Source organism: Bos taurus, chromosome 5, assembly GCF_002263795.3.
Source record: "Bos taurus isolate L1 Dominette 01449 registration number 42190680 breed Hereford chromosome 5, ARS-UCD2.0, whole genome shotgun sequence".
Taxonomy (NCBI): domain Eukaryota; kingdom Metazoa; phylum Chordata; class Mammalia; order Artiodactyla; family Bovidae; genus Bos; species Bos taurus.
The window spans coordinates 26,796,810-26,812,229 of NC_037332.1; the positions used below are offsets into that span (position 1 = coordinate 26,796,810).

The 15,420-nt window shown below is 52.0% G+C and overlaps 1 protein-coding gene across 4 annotated transcripts; it reads left to right on the forward strand.

Annotated features, from left to right (window-relative positions):
• The first annotated feature begins 107 nt into the window (after nt 1–107).
• On the forward strand, nt 108–14,964 carry ITGB7 (integrin subunit beta 7). Of its 4 annotated transcripts, XM_005206155.5 has the most exons (16): nt 108–145; nt 527–650; nt 6,069–6,272; nt 8,016–8,217; nt 8,302–8,472; nt 9,576–9,817; nt 10,183–10,341; nt 10,589–10,684; nt 10,861–10,950; nt 11,947–12,099; nt 12,395–12,588; nt 12,918–13,141; nt 13,384–13,603; nt 13,729–13,937; nt 14,261–14,421; nt 14,697–14,964. In XM_005206155.5, exons 3-16 carry the CDS (start codon nt 6,072–6,074, stop codon nt 14,775–14,777), a joined length of 2,403 nt encoding a protein of 800 aa, XP_005206212.1. In that variant the 5' UTR covers nt 108–145; nt 527–650; nt 6,069–6,071; the 3' UTR covers nt 14,778–14,964. The 4 variants fall into 4 exon arrangements, with proteins under 4 accessions (XP_005206212.1, XP_015326432.1, XP_010803152.2 ...); XM_015470946.3 differs by lacking the exon at nt 527–650 and having other exon boundaries at nt 108–463; NM_001105365.1 differs by lacking the exon at nt 527–650 and having other exon boundaries at nt 127–145.
• Nucleotides 14,965–15,420: the final 456 nt, after the last annotated feature.

A 15,420-nucleotide genomic window follows, 5' to 3' on the forward strand; every position in this document is an offset into this window, starting at 1 on the left:
GTCTCCTAGATCAGTCACCCCCACCACCCCCAAGTCTCCCCCACCCCGGGGTGTGTCACTTCCTCCTCTGCAGCCTCCCAGATCAGTACACAAAGGCTGCTGCTACTGCCGGAGGAAGGGCTGCTCCGCACGCAAGCACGCACCTGTGAGTACCAGGGCACCAGCCCTTCTGCCTCCTCTCGCTACCCACCCAGGCCCCACCTGGTCCCAGCCTCCTGGGAAGAGGGCTGTGGCCCGAAGACACCCAGGGTTCAGCTGAGTCTTGAGAAGGGCTCTGAAATCTTCTCTGCATTCCCAAGATCTCCTGTTCCTTTCCCCTCACCGAGTTTCACAAACCCTCCCTCCCCCCACCCATCTCTCCTGGGTTGGTTTCCCAAGAGTGGGACTGGAGACAGGAAAAGGAGGGCGGGGATGTATGAGCCCATCATTTGCTTTACGGCTATGTGTCAAGGACTAATACAAGGTAAGGTTCTCCCTATATTACTCCCCAGCCGCTACGCCTGCTAATGCCTTGTGCTCCCCTCAGGCCTCCTCCCCTTGGGCAGATCCCACACTCCTTGGAGACAGTGGCTCAGTGGCTCAGTTCTGTCTCCTCCTCGTGACGCTAAGTGGGCAGCAGAGGTTCCTCCTGACTTGGGAATTCTGGATGGGTGAGGAGGATGCTCTCTTTCTCAGCTGCTGGGGGGGCAATAGGGTATTGGAGTCAGAATTAAGTCTGGGAAAATGGACAACCCAGAGGGAGCGAAGGGGGAAGATCAAAGAAGACCCCAAGGAAAGAGAAAGGGGATTAGGTAGAGCCCATGGGGACTGGTGCAGAGAAGGTGAAACTTCCCATGAAGATGGGGCCTGGGTTGGAGGGGAGGAAAGCAGCACAAAGTGAGAGACCTGGTCGGTGTCAGCCCCTGCCTCTGCTCAAGTTCGCTGGGGACCCTGGGCAAGTCCCTCACCACTTCTGGGATTCAGGTTTCCATCTGAGAAAAAACGGGGTTGAAATAGATTTCTCCATTCTATGTTTAGGATCAGAGGGGGAACGGAAGTAAAATGAAGAACTGTAAAGAAATGGAGAAGAGAAAAGCAGACTAGAGGTGTAATCAGATTTCTGAATAGGAAGGGGAGAGAAAGGGAAAGACAGATTAAGATACAATTGGTGGCAAGTCCTGCATCCCAAGGAGGGGAGAAGGGGGTTGGGGGGACATGTCTGGGGCCCCATTTAGGGGAGATGAGCAACTCCTGGGGAACCAGTGTGGCCCAGAGCCCCACCTGTGAGAGATGAGTCAAAACTCTGTTCGTGCTGTAGCATCCCCAGCCTGGGCAACCACAGGCGAGCCGAGCCAGCAAGCCTGAGGTTAAGCAGAGGATTAGCCCTGAGCTCGTCTCTCTCGCAGAGGGTGGAGGCTCTGTTAAATATATATCTACTACGCCTGAGGTCACAGGTGGTGGGGAGCAGGACGGGAGCGGTCAGCGGCTTGACACCCCACCCCTTCCCAAACCCCTCGTCGAGTGTCTGGTACTGAGTCTCAGCCCAGGCTGAGAAGGATGTTGATGCTTCCTGAAAGAGTGAGCTGGCATTTCAAATGCACTGCTGATGGTTGTGGGAACTGTTGCAGCCCTTCAGGAGGTCATGTCGGTTATGCCCGCACTGCTCACCAGTATTACAAATGATTCCTATTTATTAACCCTACAAATCCTCTTCCAGGGTGTATCCTATTAATACAACATGCACACCTGTGAAATGATAAATCCAGGTATTTTTACTGCAGTATTGTTTATAATAGTGAACAATTAGAAACAACATAAATTCTCATCACAAAGACTAAATACAACATGACATATCCGTGCAATGGAAATCTATACAGAACAAGGGATTTCTTTATTTCTTGGGCAGTAGGAACTCCAAGAAAAGTAGTGAAACTGAGGAAGATGCAAAACTGGGTGCCAAGTATTCTAGCATCTGTGGAATTCCATCACTGGATTCTAGCACTTGAAGACTATACGTATGTTCATGTTAGTTTGTATATACACTAAAAATCTCTTGAAAGATGACAAGCAACAAAAAATACTAATAAATGATGGTTATTTGCTTGGTGTAAGTGTGGAAACGGGTGGATTGGGAATGGGAGAAGGCATTTCTCACGATCTTAACTTTTTGATTTTTAACATTGTGCTAAAATACACATCAAATTGATCATTTAAACCATTTTAAGTGTATAATTCAGTGGCATTAGGTACATTCACAATGCTATGTAACCATCACTGTTATCTAGTTCCAGAACTTTCTCTTCACTTCACAAGGAAACTGCCCATTAAGCAGTCACTTCTCATCCTCCCCTTCTCCCCAACTGTTAGCAATCGCTAAGCTACTTTCTGTCTCCATGGAGTTGTCTAGTTGGGCTGCTGCTGCTGCTAAGTCGCTTCAGTTGTGTCCGACCCTGTGCGACCCCATAGATGGCAGCCCACCAGGCTCCCCTGTCCCTGGGATTCTCCAGGCAAGAGCACTGGAGTGGGTTGCCATTTCCTTCTCCAATGCATGAAAGTGAAAAGTGAAAGGGAAGTCGCTCAGTCGTGTTTGACTCTTAGCAACCCCGTTGCTAAGTTGCCATGGGATTTTCCAGGCAAGAGTACTGGAGTGGGGTGCCATTGCTTTCTCCCTAGTTGGGCTAGTTCATATAAATGGAGGTGTATAATATGTGCTTGTCCGTGACTAATTTTTTTCATTGAACATCGTGTTTTCAAGGTTCATCCATGTTGTAGCATGTATCAATACTTCATTCTTCTTTATGGCCAAATAATATTTCGTTGTATGGCTATGCCATATTTTATCCATTCATCAGGTAGGCATTTCTGGTGGGCACTCATCAGGTGGGTTGTTTCTGCCTTTCAGCTATTGTACATGGTACTGTGATGAAGAGTCCTGCACAAGTCTGTGTTTGCTTAAACATCCGTTTTCAGTTCTTTTAGGGATATCCTTAGGGGTAGAATTGTCAAGTACCAGGGTGATTCTGTGCTTTAACTTCATAAAGAATCACCAAACTGTTTTCCACAGTTGCTGTACCATTTTACATTCCCACCAGCAATGTATGAAGGTTCCATCTTCTCTGCATCCTCATCTACACTTATTTTCTGTGTGTTGTTTTTTTTTAAGTCTAGCCATCTTAGTGGGTGTGAAGTGGTATCTCACTGTGGTTTTGATTTGCATTTCCCTGAAGGCTAATCATGTTTAGCATTTTTTACTCAGTTGTTCCTCACTTATCAATCCTCTTTAAAGAAACATCTAAGTCCCTTGCTTATTTTAAAAGTAGGTTGTTTTTCTCTTTCTTGTTGAGGTGTATAAGAGTTCTTTATATATTCTGGATACTTGACAGATATGTGATTTGCAAATATTTTCTCCCATCCTGTGGTCTGTCTCTTCACTTTCTTGATAATGGCCTTTAAAGCACAAAAGTTTAAAACGTTGAAGTTCAGTTTATCTAGCTCCTTTTGTTGCTTGTGCTTTTGATGTCATAGCTAAGAATCCATTGTCAAGTCCAAAATTATGAAGATTTACCCCTATATTTTTTTCTAGGAGTTTATAGTTTATGAACTTATACTTAGGTCTTTGGTCCATTTTCAGTTAATTTTTGTGTATGTTGTGAGGTAGAAGTCCAACTTTATTCTTTTAAATGTGGATATCCAGTCATTCTAGCACCTTTTGCTGAAGACTTCTTTCTGTATTGATGGTTTGGCAGCTTTGTTGAAAATCAATTGGCCATACAGGGATGGACTTGTATATTTCTTTCTTTTATTTATTTAATGCTTTTGGCTGGGCTGGGTCTTCCTTGCTTTGCAAGGGCTCTCTCTAGTTGCTTCGAGCAGGGGCTACTGTTGCAGTGCATGGCCTTCTTATTGGGGTGGCTTCTCTTGTTGCAGGCACAGGCTTTAGGTACATGGGCTTCAGGAGTTGCAGCACACTGGCTTGGTGGTTGCAGCTTGCGGGCTCTAGAGCTCAAGCACAATAGTTGTGGCACACAGGCTTAGTTGTCCCGTGGCATGTGGAATCTTCCTGGATCAGGGATCGAACTTGTGTCCCCAGCCAGATTCTTAACCAGTGCATCACCAGGCAAGTCTAGATTTGTATATTTCTGAACTCTCAATTCTATTCCATTGATCTCTTTGCTTGTCCCTGGTGTTGGAGAAGACTCTTGAGAGTCCCTTGGACTGCAAGGAGATCCAACCAGTCCATTCTAAAGGAGATCAGCCCTGGGTGTTCTTTGGAAGGATTGATGCTAAAGCTGAAACTGCAGTACTTTGGCCACCTCATGCGAAGAGTTGACTCATTAGAAAAAACTCTGATGCTGGGAGGGATTGGGGGCAGGAGGAGAAGGGGACGACAGAGGATGAGATGGCTGGATGGCATCACCGACTCGATGGACGTGAGTTTGCGTGAACTCGGTAGATGGTGATGGACAGGGAGGCCTGGTGTGCTGCGATTCATGGGGTCGCAAAGAGTCGGACACAACTGAGCGACTGAACTGAACTGAACTGATGCTGATACTATGGGCTTCTCAGGTGGTTCAGTGGGTAAAGAATATGCCTGCAGTGCAGGAGATACAGGAGATGTGGGTTTGATCCTGTGTTGGAAGATCCCCTGGAGAAGGGCATGACAACATACTCCAGTATTCTTGCCTAGAGAATCCCATGGACAGAGGAGCCTGGCGGGCTATAGTCCATAGGGTCACAAAGAGTTGGACATGACTGAAGCTACTGAGCACGCATGCCAATACCACACTATCTTGAATACAGCAGCTTTGTAGTAAGTTTTGAAAGTAAGAAGTGTGAGTCTTCCAATTTTGTTCTTCTTTTTCAAGATTGTTTTGGCTATTCGTGCAATGCTATATGAATGTTAGGATCACCTTTTGCATTTCTATAAAAATGGCCATTGGGATTAACTTTTTGATTTTTGAAATGTGATATTGAATTGCCTATTCAAATTTTAATTAGTAAGTTTCCATTTTGTTTCGTGGCGGTGCTAGGTTGCGGTGCGCAGGCTCTTCTTTGTTGCGGCAAGTAGGTGTTTCTCTACTTGAGATGCACAGAGGCCTCTCTAGTTGCAGCGTGTGGGCTTAGTGGCCCTGTGGCATGTGGGATCTTAGTTTTCCAATCAGGGATCAAACTTGCATCCCCTGCATTGGAAGGCGGATGCTTAACCACTGGACTACCTGGGAAGTCCCAATTAATAAGTTTTTAAAATTCTCAAATTTGCCTGGTCTTCCATACAGGTCATTCCAGGAATTACCCTGACTTCAAGCTCTATCTCCAAAACTCTAGATCCCCTTTGTGCAATGTGCAGTAAAGAGAAAAATTTACCAACTCTGGCCTTCCTTTCTTCATTATCTCAGACTTTTAGACAGCTCTTCTTAAGGTCTAATTGTTATTCCTCTTGCTGTCATTTTGGTCAATTACAGCTGATTTCCCTGCCTTTTTCACATACTCCCTCATCTGCTCCAGCATTCTTTCCTCTCATTCCTAATCCCTGACTTCCCACCCCCCCCTTATTTAGAGCCCCTGGCCCTCTTCCTTTAGAATCCATGGTTATGAAAGCTAAAAGGACTGTCAGATTATTTTTTTCAGCTCACTTACTTTAAGTTATGGAAACTAAGGCTCAGAGAGAAAGTCTGACTTGACACCAGCCAGTGAGTGACTGAGACTGGACCAGACCTGGTCCATTTCCTCTCTGTTTTGTTCTCTTTCCACTATAGCTTGGAATTGGTGAAGAGCCCTGTGTGCAGACCTTCCTGCATCCATGTCCCCTCTCCAGATTCTTGCTTAGGCCATTTTGCCCACTCTGGCCTCATAAAGTCTGCACACGGGAGGGACAGGTCTTTTCCAAGGCTCCTACCCCAGCCTGAGACGTGCCTTTTCCTGCCATTTTGAAGAAGCTGCTGAATCCACAGGGGGAAGTGAAACTATGGGGGGAGATAAAGAGTTGGGGTAGAGTTTTCAGAGGGACAACCACAGGCTAAGTTTAGAGGACCAAGAGTTTGGGGGCCCTTCCTGAGGACCCACGTGACCCCCTTTATATCCTATTACAGACCATGGTGGCTTTGTCAATGGTCCTTGTTTTCCTGCTGGCCCTGAGCAGAGGTGAAAGTGAGTTGGACGCCAAGAGCTCATCCCCACAGGAGGCCACAGAGTGGAGGGATCCCAATCTGTCCCTGCCAGGGTCCTGCCAGCCAGCTCCCTCCTGCCAAAAGTGCATCCTCTCACACCCGAGCTGTGCATGGTGCAAGCAACTGGTAAAGATGGGCCTGTGACCTCTGAACCGTGTGTGTGTGTGAATGTGTGCAACCTGGATATACAAGTATGATTGTGTGGGTACATGTGTGACGTTCTGGGTACGCTCTGTAGTCCTGTATATGACTGAGTTTGTGCACATATGACTTCTGTCTGTGATTGCATGTGTGTGGGCACACACATGCATGCAAGAGTCCTCTGCATACATGTTTGTCTGCATCTGTGTATCTGTGTATATATGGAGAAGACTTGTGACCTTAAACTTGGAGGAAGCATGTTCTTACTGAACTCTTGTTTGTGTATAGCGAGAGGGATCTTTTGTGGGTATATCCATGAGAAAGTGTATTTGTCAGCTTGGGGCTGTCAAAATACCATAGACTGGGGTGGGGGGGGCTTAAGTGACAGGAATTTATTTTACAAACAAATTGTTTGAGGATGTGAAATCCCAGATCAAGGTGGTAGCTGATTCAGTTCCTAGTGAGAGCTCTCTTCCTGGCTTGCTAATGGGCTGCAGACAAGCTCTCTGGTGTTTCTTCTTATAGGGATCTAATCAACAGATCATGAGGGCTCTACTCACATGACCTCATCTAACCTTAATTTATTCTCTAAGGCCCCAACTCCACATACTATCATGTTGGGGGTCAGTCCACTGCAAAAGTGTGTGATTGGGTTTCTGGATCTGGGTTGGGGGTGGAGGTGTGTTCCTGGGTATGCAGCAGCCTATGACTGGGAGGGTAGGCTGGAAGGAGCTGGAAGCCTATGGGCTTTGGGGCAAAGGCTTGAACTACCTAAGTGGCAAGAAGGATGTGGGGGGTGGGGGAGAGGGTGTCTTCCTGGCTGGTCAAACAAAGCTGTTCTTTGTTCATGCCTTAAAGAGACAGGGCTCTGGTGTAGCAGAGCAAAAGGGGTGCCTGAGCTGGGGGGATGGGGCAGAACCGTCTCACAGGAAATGGGGAGTTAGATGAGATAAGAAAGGCGGGCACACTCATGGGGGGAAGACAGAGCTCCAGAGCTGAGTGGATCCAGGAGAAAGGCACGTAGTGAATCTGGGAGGCCTGGAAGGGGAAGACACAGTCAGTGGGAGGCAGAGAGCAGAGGTGCCAGGCCAGAGGAGCCAGGCAGGGACTCTTGGGCCAGCTGGATGCGAGTCAGTCTCCTCCAGTCCCCAGACCAGAGCCTGGCTGGCACCTGGGCCAGCTGAGAAGCTGCTCTAACCATTTCCTTCCCCTGTGGCTCCCCAGCCAGTCCCAGGGTACCAGACACACTGAGGAGAAGGGGGTATTCTCTTCTGTCCCTATCGTTTCCCTTCCCAGAAACTGTCTTAATCTGACCCCCTTCCTTTTTTGGCCTGAGTTTGCAGCAGGGAAGGGCGGGGCGGGGCGAGGGTGGACTAGGAGGACAGGTTCTTCCTTTTTTAATGGTAGTGAGGTCCCTAAGATCTCAGCAGGAACTCTGTCCTGCTGTGGGAGGTGAGAGGTAGGTATCTGGCGGAAAGGGGGTGTCGAGATGAGGGTAGGAGAAGGGAGATGCTGTAGGAAGTGGGCTCTGGACAAGGAAGTAAGTACGAGGTTCGAGGGTAGCTGTGGAAGGAAGGGAGGGGAGGGAATTGGGGGTGGGTGCGGGGCTCAGGGAGTTGCCTAACAGGGGAGGGCTTGGAAGTGGCCAGGACGGCAGGGTGGTTCTGGGAGCCGGGCTGAGGGTTTCGGGGGATCAGGGTTCCCCACGCGCCTCCCCTTGCCGCGCAGAACTTCACAGCGTCCGGGGAGGCGGAGGCGCGGCGCTGTGCTCGGCGAGAAGAGCTGCTGGCCCGGGGCTGCCTCCCGGGGGAGCTGGAGGAGCCCCGCGGCCGGCAGGAGGTGCTGCAGGATGACCCGCTCAGCCAGGGCACCCGCGGCGAGGGGGCCACCCAGCTGGCGCCGCAGCGGGTCCGGGTCACGCTGCGGCCGGGTGAGTTAAGGGGTGATGGGCAGTGAGGCCGGGGGTTGGGATTCCACCGCGCCCCGCTGACCTCCCCATCACCTCTACCCGCAGGGGAGCCCCAGCAGCTCCGGGTCCGCTTCCTTCGAGCTGAGGGATACCCCGTGGACCTGTACTACCTTATGGACCTGAGCTACTCCATGAAGGACGACCTGGAGCGCGTGCGACAGCTCGGGCACGCGCTGCTGGTGCGGTTGCAGGAGGTCACTGACTCCGTGCGCATTGGTAAGCCCCGCGGAGCCCTGCCCGCTCCTGCCTGCCCTCTGCCTCTAACCAGCCGCACCCCACCCTCTGCCAATGCCTAGGACACACAAGGGCCTCACCTGCCCTCTCCTGCCCACCCCCCACACTCCAAGAAAATAATCGAAAAGATTCCCTGGAGAAGGGATAGGCTACCTACTCCAGTAGTCCTGGGCTTCCATGGGGGCTCAGACAAAAAGAATCCACCTGCAATGAGGAAGACCTGGGTTCCTGGAGGTGGGCATGGCGACCCACTTATTATTCTTGCCTGGAGAATCCCATGGACGGAGGAGCCTGGCGGGCTCCAATCTATAGGGTCCCAAAGAGTCGGACACCACTGAGTGACTAAACACAGGATAAGAAAGTAAAGCGAGGGTTTATTTAAGTGAAACTGTGCTCTCAAGGGGAGAGAGAGCAGGCAGACTCAGGTGAGAGGCTGCCCTGAGGTTTTTTTCCTGCAAGCCGGTTACCTGGGGCGTAGAAATGAAGGGGCGAAACACTTGTGCCCTCTCCTGGTTTCTAACAGACCTGGCCAGGCCACGGGTTCCTGATATCTATCCCCAGAGACATCTTCTAGGTCAGAGCTAGGGGTCCTGTAGTACCCCTAATTTTACTGGAAGGGTAACTGAGGCCCCGAATCTGGAGAGCCTGTTCAGACAGCTCCCAGCATCAGAGATGCCCTAGACGTGCCACCTGGACACTCCCCTGATGCCTCGTCTCCTGGCCAAGGTCTAAGTGCACCATCCCTGCCGCACCTGCTTGCATCCCTCTGTCCACCATCCCTGCTTCATCTTCTGCTGCTGCTGCCATTACTACACTGCACACTCGAGGCTTCTTTAGCTTCCACCAAACCCCTGCCTGCCACCATCATGTCCTCCTCCTCATATCCATTCCCCACTTCCCTGAGCCTGTGCACTTGCTCCTTTGCCCCTGCTGGGTCCTGGGTCCCTGGCCCTTTAGGACCACCCTCTCCCATTAGCTCCTCTGTGACTGTCCCCCACCCCAGTTTTTGGGGACTCTCTTCCTGAGTCCTTAGCAGTGGCCCCCCACCCAGTGACATCTGGCACTACCTTCATGACTCCTCCCAGGCTTTGGCTCCTTCGTGGACAAAACGGTGCTGCCCTTCGTGAGCACAGTGCCCTCCAAGCTTCGTCACCCCTGCCCCTCCCGGCTGGAGAGCTGCCAGCCACCCTTCAGTTTTCACCATGTGCTGTCCCTCACTGGGGATGCAGAGGCCTTCGAGCGGGAGGTGGGACGCCAGAACGTGTCCGGCAACCTGGACTTGCCCGAAGGTGGCTTTGATGCCATTCTGCAGGCTGCCCTCTGCCAGGTGAGGGGGCGGGGAGGGTCTTTGAGTTGGATGAGCTGGTTGGAGCCAAGATGGGCAGCTGTGGTTAGTCAGTGCACAGTTCTAGGGGTGCCCTTTGTGTTATAGTCCCTGTAGTTTGCACATTTATTTTGACAGTTTCCTGGTGGTTTGGAGTGAAATGTCTAGAGGAAGAGGCATACTTTTCTAATTTACAAGGCCTCTACTAGCAGCAACCCTATTTGGGGAGAAGCAAGCAGCTGGAGACAGGGGGATGGACAAACTGAGTCAGAATGAGGCCGGCCACATCTTTGGCTAGTAGAGCTGGTGGGGGTAGCTCAAGGGCCCTCTGTGCTCAGGTGCACAGCCTCCCATCCACCCCACTCCAGAAGCAGATTGGCTGGAGAAATGTGTCCCGCCTGCTGGTGTTCACGTCAGATGACACATTCCACACAGCTGGGGACGGCAAGCTGGGCGGCATCTTCATGCCCAGCGACGGACACTGCCACTTGGACAGCAATGGCCTCTACAGTCGCAGCCCAGAGTTTGTGAGTCGCCACCCTTCCCCACCCTCCCCGTGGGAGCCACACCTCTTCTCCCAGGACCTCTCCCTGTAGCCTCACTGTCCTTATGGTGGCCACCCTGCCATCCTCCTCAGCAGCTCCTCCTCTCCATGTCCCTCCACTTCCCAGCCCCTCCCCTCCTTCTAGCTGGTGGAACCCTGGATTTTCAGGGCACCTTGCATTCTGTGAGGGGGGCCTGGGGTACTCACCTTGTCCCCACTCCTTGCTCCAGGACTACCCTTCTGTGGGTCAAGTAGCCCAGGCCCTGTCTGCGGCAAACATTCAGCCCATCTTTGCTGTCACCAGTGCCACACTACCTGTCTACCGGGTAAGAGCTGTGTGAATGCAAACCCTCCCATGCCCAGCCTTTCTCAGCTCCCTCAAAGGCCCATTTTCCTCTCCCGATATGCCCTCCTTCCAGAGTCCCACCCCGCCCCCCGCCCACGGCAAGCTTATTTCCTGAGAGTTGTGACCCACCATTTCCCTCAACTCCCCCCATCGCAGGAGCTGAGTAACCTGATTCCCAAGTCTGCAGTGGGGGAGCTGAGTGAGGACTCCAGCAATGTGGTGCAGCTCATCATGGATGCTTATAACGTGAGGGGCTGGGGGGGAGGGGCACTGGGGAAAGTGGAAAGGGACCCCCAGGTAGGATGGCAGAACCAAGAGGAAAATCGCCTGTTGGTATCACACCCCACAGCTCCTGCCCACAGTCTGTGTGTGTGGTTGTCATTAACAGCTCACTCAGTCTTGCACTCATTCATAAATCTTAAGTGCCTGATTTCTACAGAGCATGAAGCACTGCTCTGGGCAAGAAAGGGAATTAACATTGATTGAGTTTTTATTTCATGCCAAGCACCATCCCAAGTACACACTGTTTGCTGTCTCATTTACTCCACTAAACCCCCTCCCTGCTTGGAAACTATTATTCTAGTTTTATCCATGGGGAGGAGGCTAAGTGACTTGCCTAAGATCACACAGATAACAGATGCAAGGGCTGGCACTTGTCTATACACAAAGAATGTCATATCTGGAGATTGCCTTCACTATAAGCTTATCAATAATTCAGAGATATTCTTCACAGGAACCATGGAATTTTACAGGTAGACAGAACCATAAAAATTCATGTTTCTTGGAGTTAGGTCTTATCTCTGCAACTTGACTGTAGGCTTCTTGATAACAGAGACTGTGTTCTAAACCCATGGTGAGAAAATGTGAGACAATATCAAATTTCCCAGGACAAACTCAATGGAAAGAATCTGTTCTTTAGACCTTGTATGCTCACAGATGACATGTCCAGACATGAGGTTTGAAAAACCTAGCTACTGCATGTGTACAGCGCTGGCTAGCCCCTGAGCCCCACCAGGTCTTTGCCGCAGCGGCACTGAGATGCCGTGTTGGAAACCTCTGGACCCTGTGTTCTCGCTCAAGGCCATCCCAGGTCCTTCCTGCAGAAACTCCTCCTGACTGGGCAGAGCAGAAGGAGCCCCCAGGTGGGCTGAGGGTGGGGTTCCGGCAGAATGTGGAACAGCTGGAGAGGGTGTGAGTTGTAACTGGCCTTCACATGGTCACTCTCTCTCGCTCTTTCCCCAGAGACTGTCATCCACTGTGACCCTCGAACACGAACACTCTCTTCTCCCTCCGGGGGTCCGCATCTCTTATGAATCTCAATGTGGGGATTCTGAGAAGAGACTGAGTGAAGCTGGCGACTGGGTACAGTGCAACCAAGTCCGAATCAACCAGACGGTGAGAAGGAAGGGTGTGGGGATGGGAGCGGGAAATTGAGCAGGCAGGAGGGGATGGGGGGTACAGGCCTGGGAAACAATGTAAAAAGCCTGGGGTGTCCTCCACCTGTCCTTTCTCAGACACTTTAATGAGCAGCTTCCTCAAATGTTTCTAGGAGATGGGTGTTAGCATGACCCTGCCCCTTCATTTGCTAAGTAGTGTTCTGGATGACCAATGGCTTTGCGATGTGTGTATGTGCACAGGAGTGTGTGTGCTCATGGGCTCTTAGTGTGATTCCCCCCTGCCCTGTCCTCAGGTGAATTTTTGGGTTACTTTCCAAGCTACCCACTGCCTCCCAGAGCCTCATCTGCTGAGGTTCCGAGCCCGTGGCTTCTCTGAGGAGCTGACTGTGGAGTTGCACACAGTGTGTGACTGTAACTGCAGCGACGCCCAGCTCCAGGCTCCTCACTGCAGTGATGGCCAGGGGCACCTCCAGTGTGGGGTGTGCAGGTGAGGGCCTACTTCCCTTCACCCATATGGCTCCCCCGTACTCCCACCTCGTCCTCCATCCCTCCACCTGCGACTCTGTCTCTAGGTATCTTTTTCGTAGACCTTCCAAGACTCGACCCTGACTTTCACCTCCTGAAGCTTCTTCCCTCTGCTGCAACTCTCCCTGCTCTTCTACTCCTCGGAACTCCATTATAGTCCATGCTCCTCTCAGCCTCGCTCTCTCTCCAGCTATCTTGAGATCTTAGGTTTAGAGGGTTTGGGGAAAGGCAGGTCAAGACATGGTCAAATTCTCTGATCCCCCCTTTCCCTCTCTTCCCTTCCCCTCCCAGCTGTGTCCCCGGCCGCCTGGGTCGACTCTGTGAGTGTTCGGAGGCTGAGCTATCCTCCCCAGATCTGGAGTCTGGGTGCCGGGTCCCCAACGGCACAGGGCCCCTGTGCAGCGGGAGGGGACAATGCCAGTGTGGACGCTGCACCTGCAGTGGACAGAGCTCTGGACGCCTGTGCGAGTGTGACGATGCCAGCTGTGAGCGACATGAAGGCATCCTCTGTGGAGGTACCTGGAGACTTGGGGAGAAGGGTGGGGTCAGAGTGGCCCCCCAAGGGCGTTGAGGCTCTGGGAACTTCTTGATACCAAGGGCAGGAATCAGGCTGTGATATAGGGGTTGGAAGTTGTCTGACACACTCGAGAGGGAAATGGATGCACAGGAGCAGATCAGCTCTAGGCAGCCCGTGATGGCATGTGGTGCCCAGTGGCTGTGGAGGATGGTTGTCACCCTCTGTGTGGCCCTACCTCAGGCTTTGGCCGTTGCCAATGTGGAGTGTGTCACTGTCACGCCAACCGCACGGGCAGAGCATGTGAATGCAGTGGTGACACGGACAACTGTGTCAGTCCTGACGGAGGGTTCTGCAATGGGCACGGACACTGCAATTGCGACCGCTGCCAGTGCGACGACGGCTACTATGGTGCCCTTTGTGATCAATGCTCAGGCTGCAAGACACCATGCGAGACACACAGGTGAGCCCTCAGGCCTTGCACCTCGGGAACAGGGCTCACTGAGCCCCTCCTGCCCACCTGCTCTTTCTGTGGGTCATCTGGGTGACAACTGCCCAGCTGGTAACTTACTGGTACCCACTGGACAGGGACTGTGCAGAGTGCAAAGCCTTTGGGACTGGTCCCCTGGCCAGGAACTGCAGCACAGCGTGTGCCCACGCCAACATGACTCTGGTTTTGACCCCTACCCTGGATGACAGCTGGTGTAAAGAGAGAACCCAGGACAACCAGCTCTTCTTCTTTCTGGCAGAGGATGAAGCTGGAGGCAGAGTTGTGCTCACAGTGAGACCTCCAGAGGGTAAGTGGGCAGGGATACTGTGGACATGCCACATGAAGTCCTGCAAGTTTAATGGGTAGGGGGCCAGAACTCTGGAGGTGAAAACGCCAGGCAATCAGGCTGGGGACTGAAGCAGAGCTGTGAAGCAAGCAGAGTGCAGATGCTGGATCAAGTGGACCTGGCTGAGGCCCTGAGTGCTGGGATAACCCTGATCCTGTGGAAGTTCCTTTTGTTTTCAATGACAGGCAAGACTAGGGAGGCTGATGGGGCTGGACACGTTGTGGGTGACGGGTGATCAATTCCTAGGCCCTGGCCCCCAGAAGTCCATTGTTTCTTCCCCATAGAGGGAGCAGACCACACCCGAATCATTGTGCTGGGCTGTGTAGGGGGCATCGTGGCGGTGGGACTGGGATTGGTCCTCGCTTATCGGCTCTCGGTGGAAATCTATGACCGCCGAGAATTCCATCGTTTTGAAAAGGAGCGGCAGCATCTCAACTGGAAGCAGGTGAGGAGCCTGCCTCCTCCCCCACTGGGTGGGGTTTTCCATGCTTCCCCTGGCTACAGGGGTTTTGCTTTCTGCTTCACCATCCCCAACTCCACCCCATTCCTTCTACACACCCCACACCCCAGGCCTGTGCCTCCTCTGCAGGCTTACCCTGGTTCCTCTGCTCATTTCATCAGTTCCTGGGGTTCCTGCTCAAGTTCTAGGCTGGCCTCTTAGAACTAGATAAAAGAGGAGTCCTGGGACTTTTCCTCATCACTGGCAACTTCTTTCCGCAGGACCACAATCCTCTCTACCAAAGCGCCATCACGACCACTGTCAACCCCCGCTTTCAAGAGGCAGACAGCCCCGTTCTCTGAAGTGGGGAGAGAAAATCACTGCAGGGCTCTTCTCTGGGACCAAAGGAGTTGAGGCGTGGGGTGGATCGGGCTACAGCCGGGCAGGGGGCACTGAAAGGGCTGCCTGCTGCTGCGACCTTGCTTCCCTACCTCACGAGGAGTGGGGGCTCTCCCAGCCAGGTCTACAATAAAGTCTTACCTGAGAGCACACCGGTCAGTTTGTTTTGCCCCAGGCCAGGACATGTGGAGCCTGGGCCTCAGGAGGCTCACATGCAGTCCTCCCCCTACCACCTGAGGGCGAGTTTCTCAAGGTAACAGTGTGCAAGGATGACCTGGGCTGCGTGGGGAGCAGCGGCAGCACCGGGCTGGGTGGGCGAGTGAATCCTCAGCTGAGCTGACGAAGGAGCGCAACAGACCACACTTGGAGAAACGCTGCCTTGGCTGGTATCTAGCCTTGTTCTATCCTGCTACATTTCTTTTCTTTCCTTATTCAGAACTGATAGCCTGTTTTTACTTTTGCTTGTTGTGCCTCTGTGAAGGGGAGCTCATAGGTGCTGGAAGTTATGGGGTGGTTGGTTACATTTGGTGGGAAAAAATAAAACTACTTTGGCCCCAGTGAAAAAACTTCTCCCAAGGATGTTCTTCCCAAAGAGGAGATAGTATG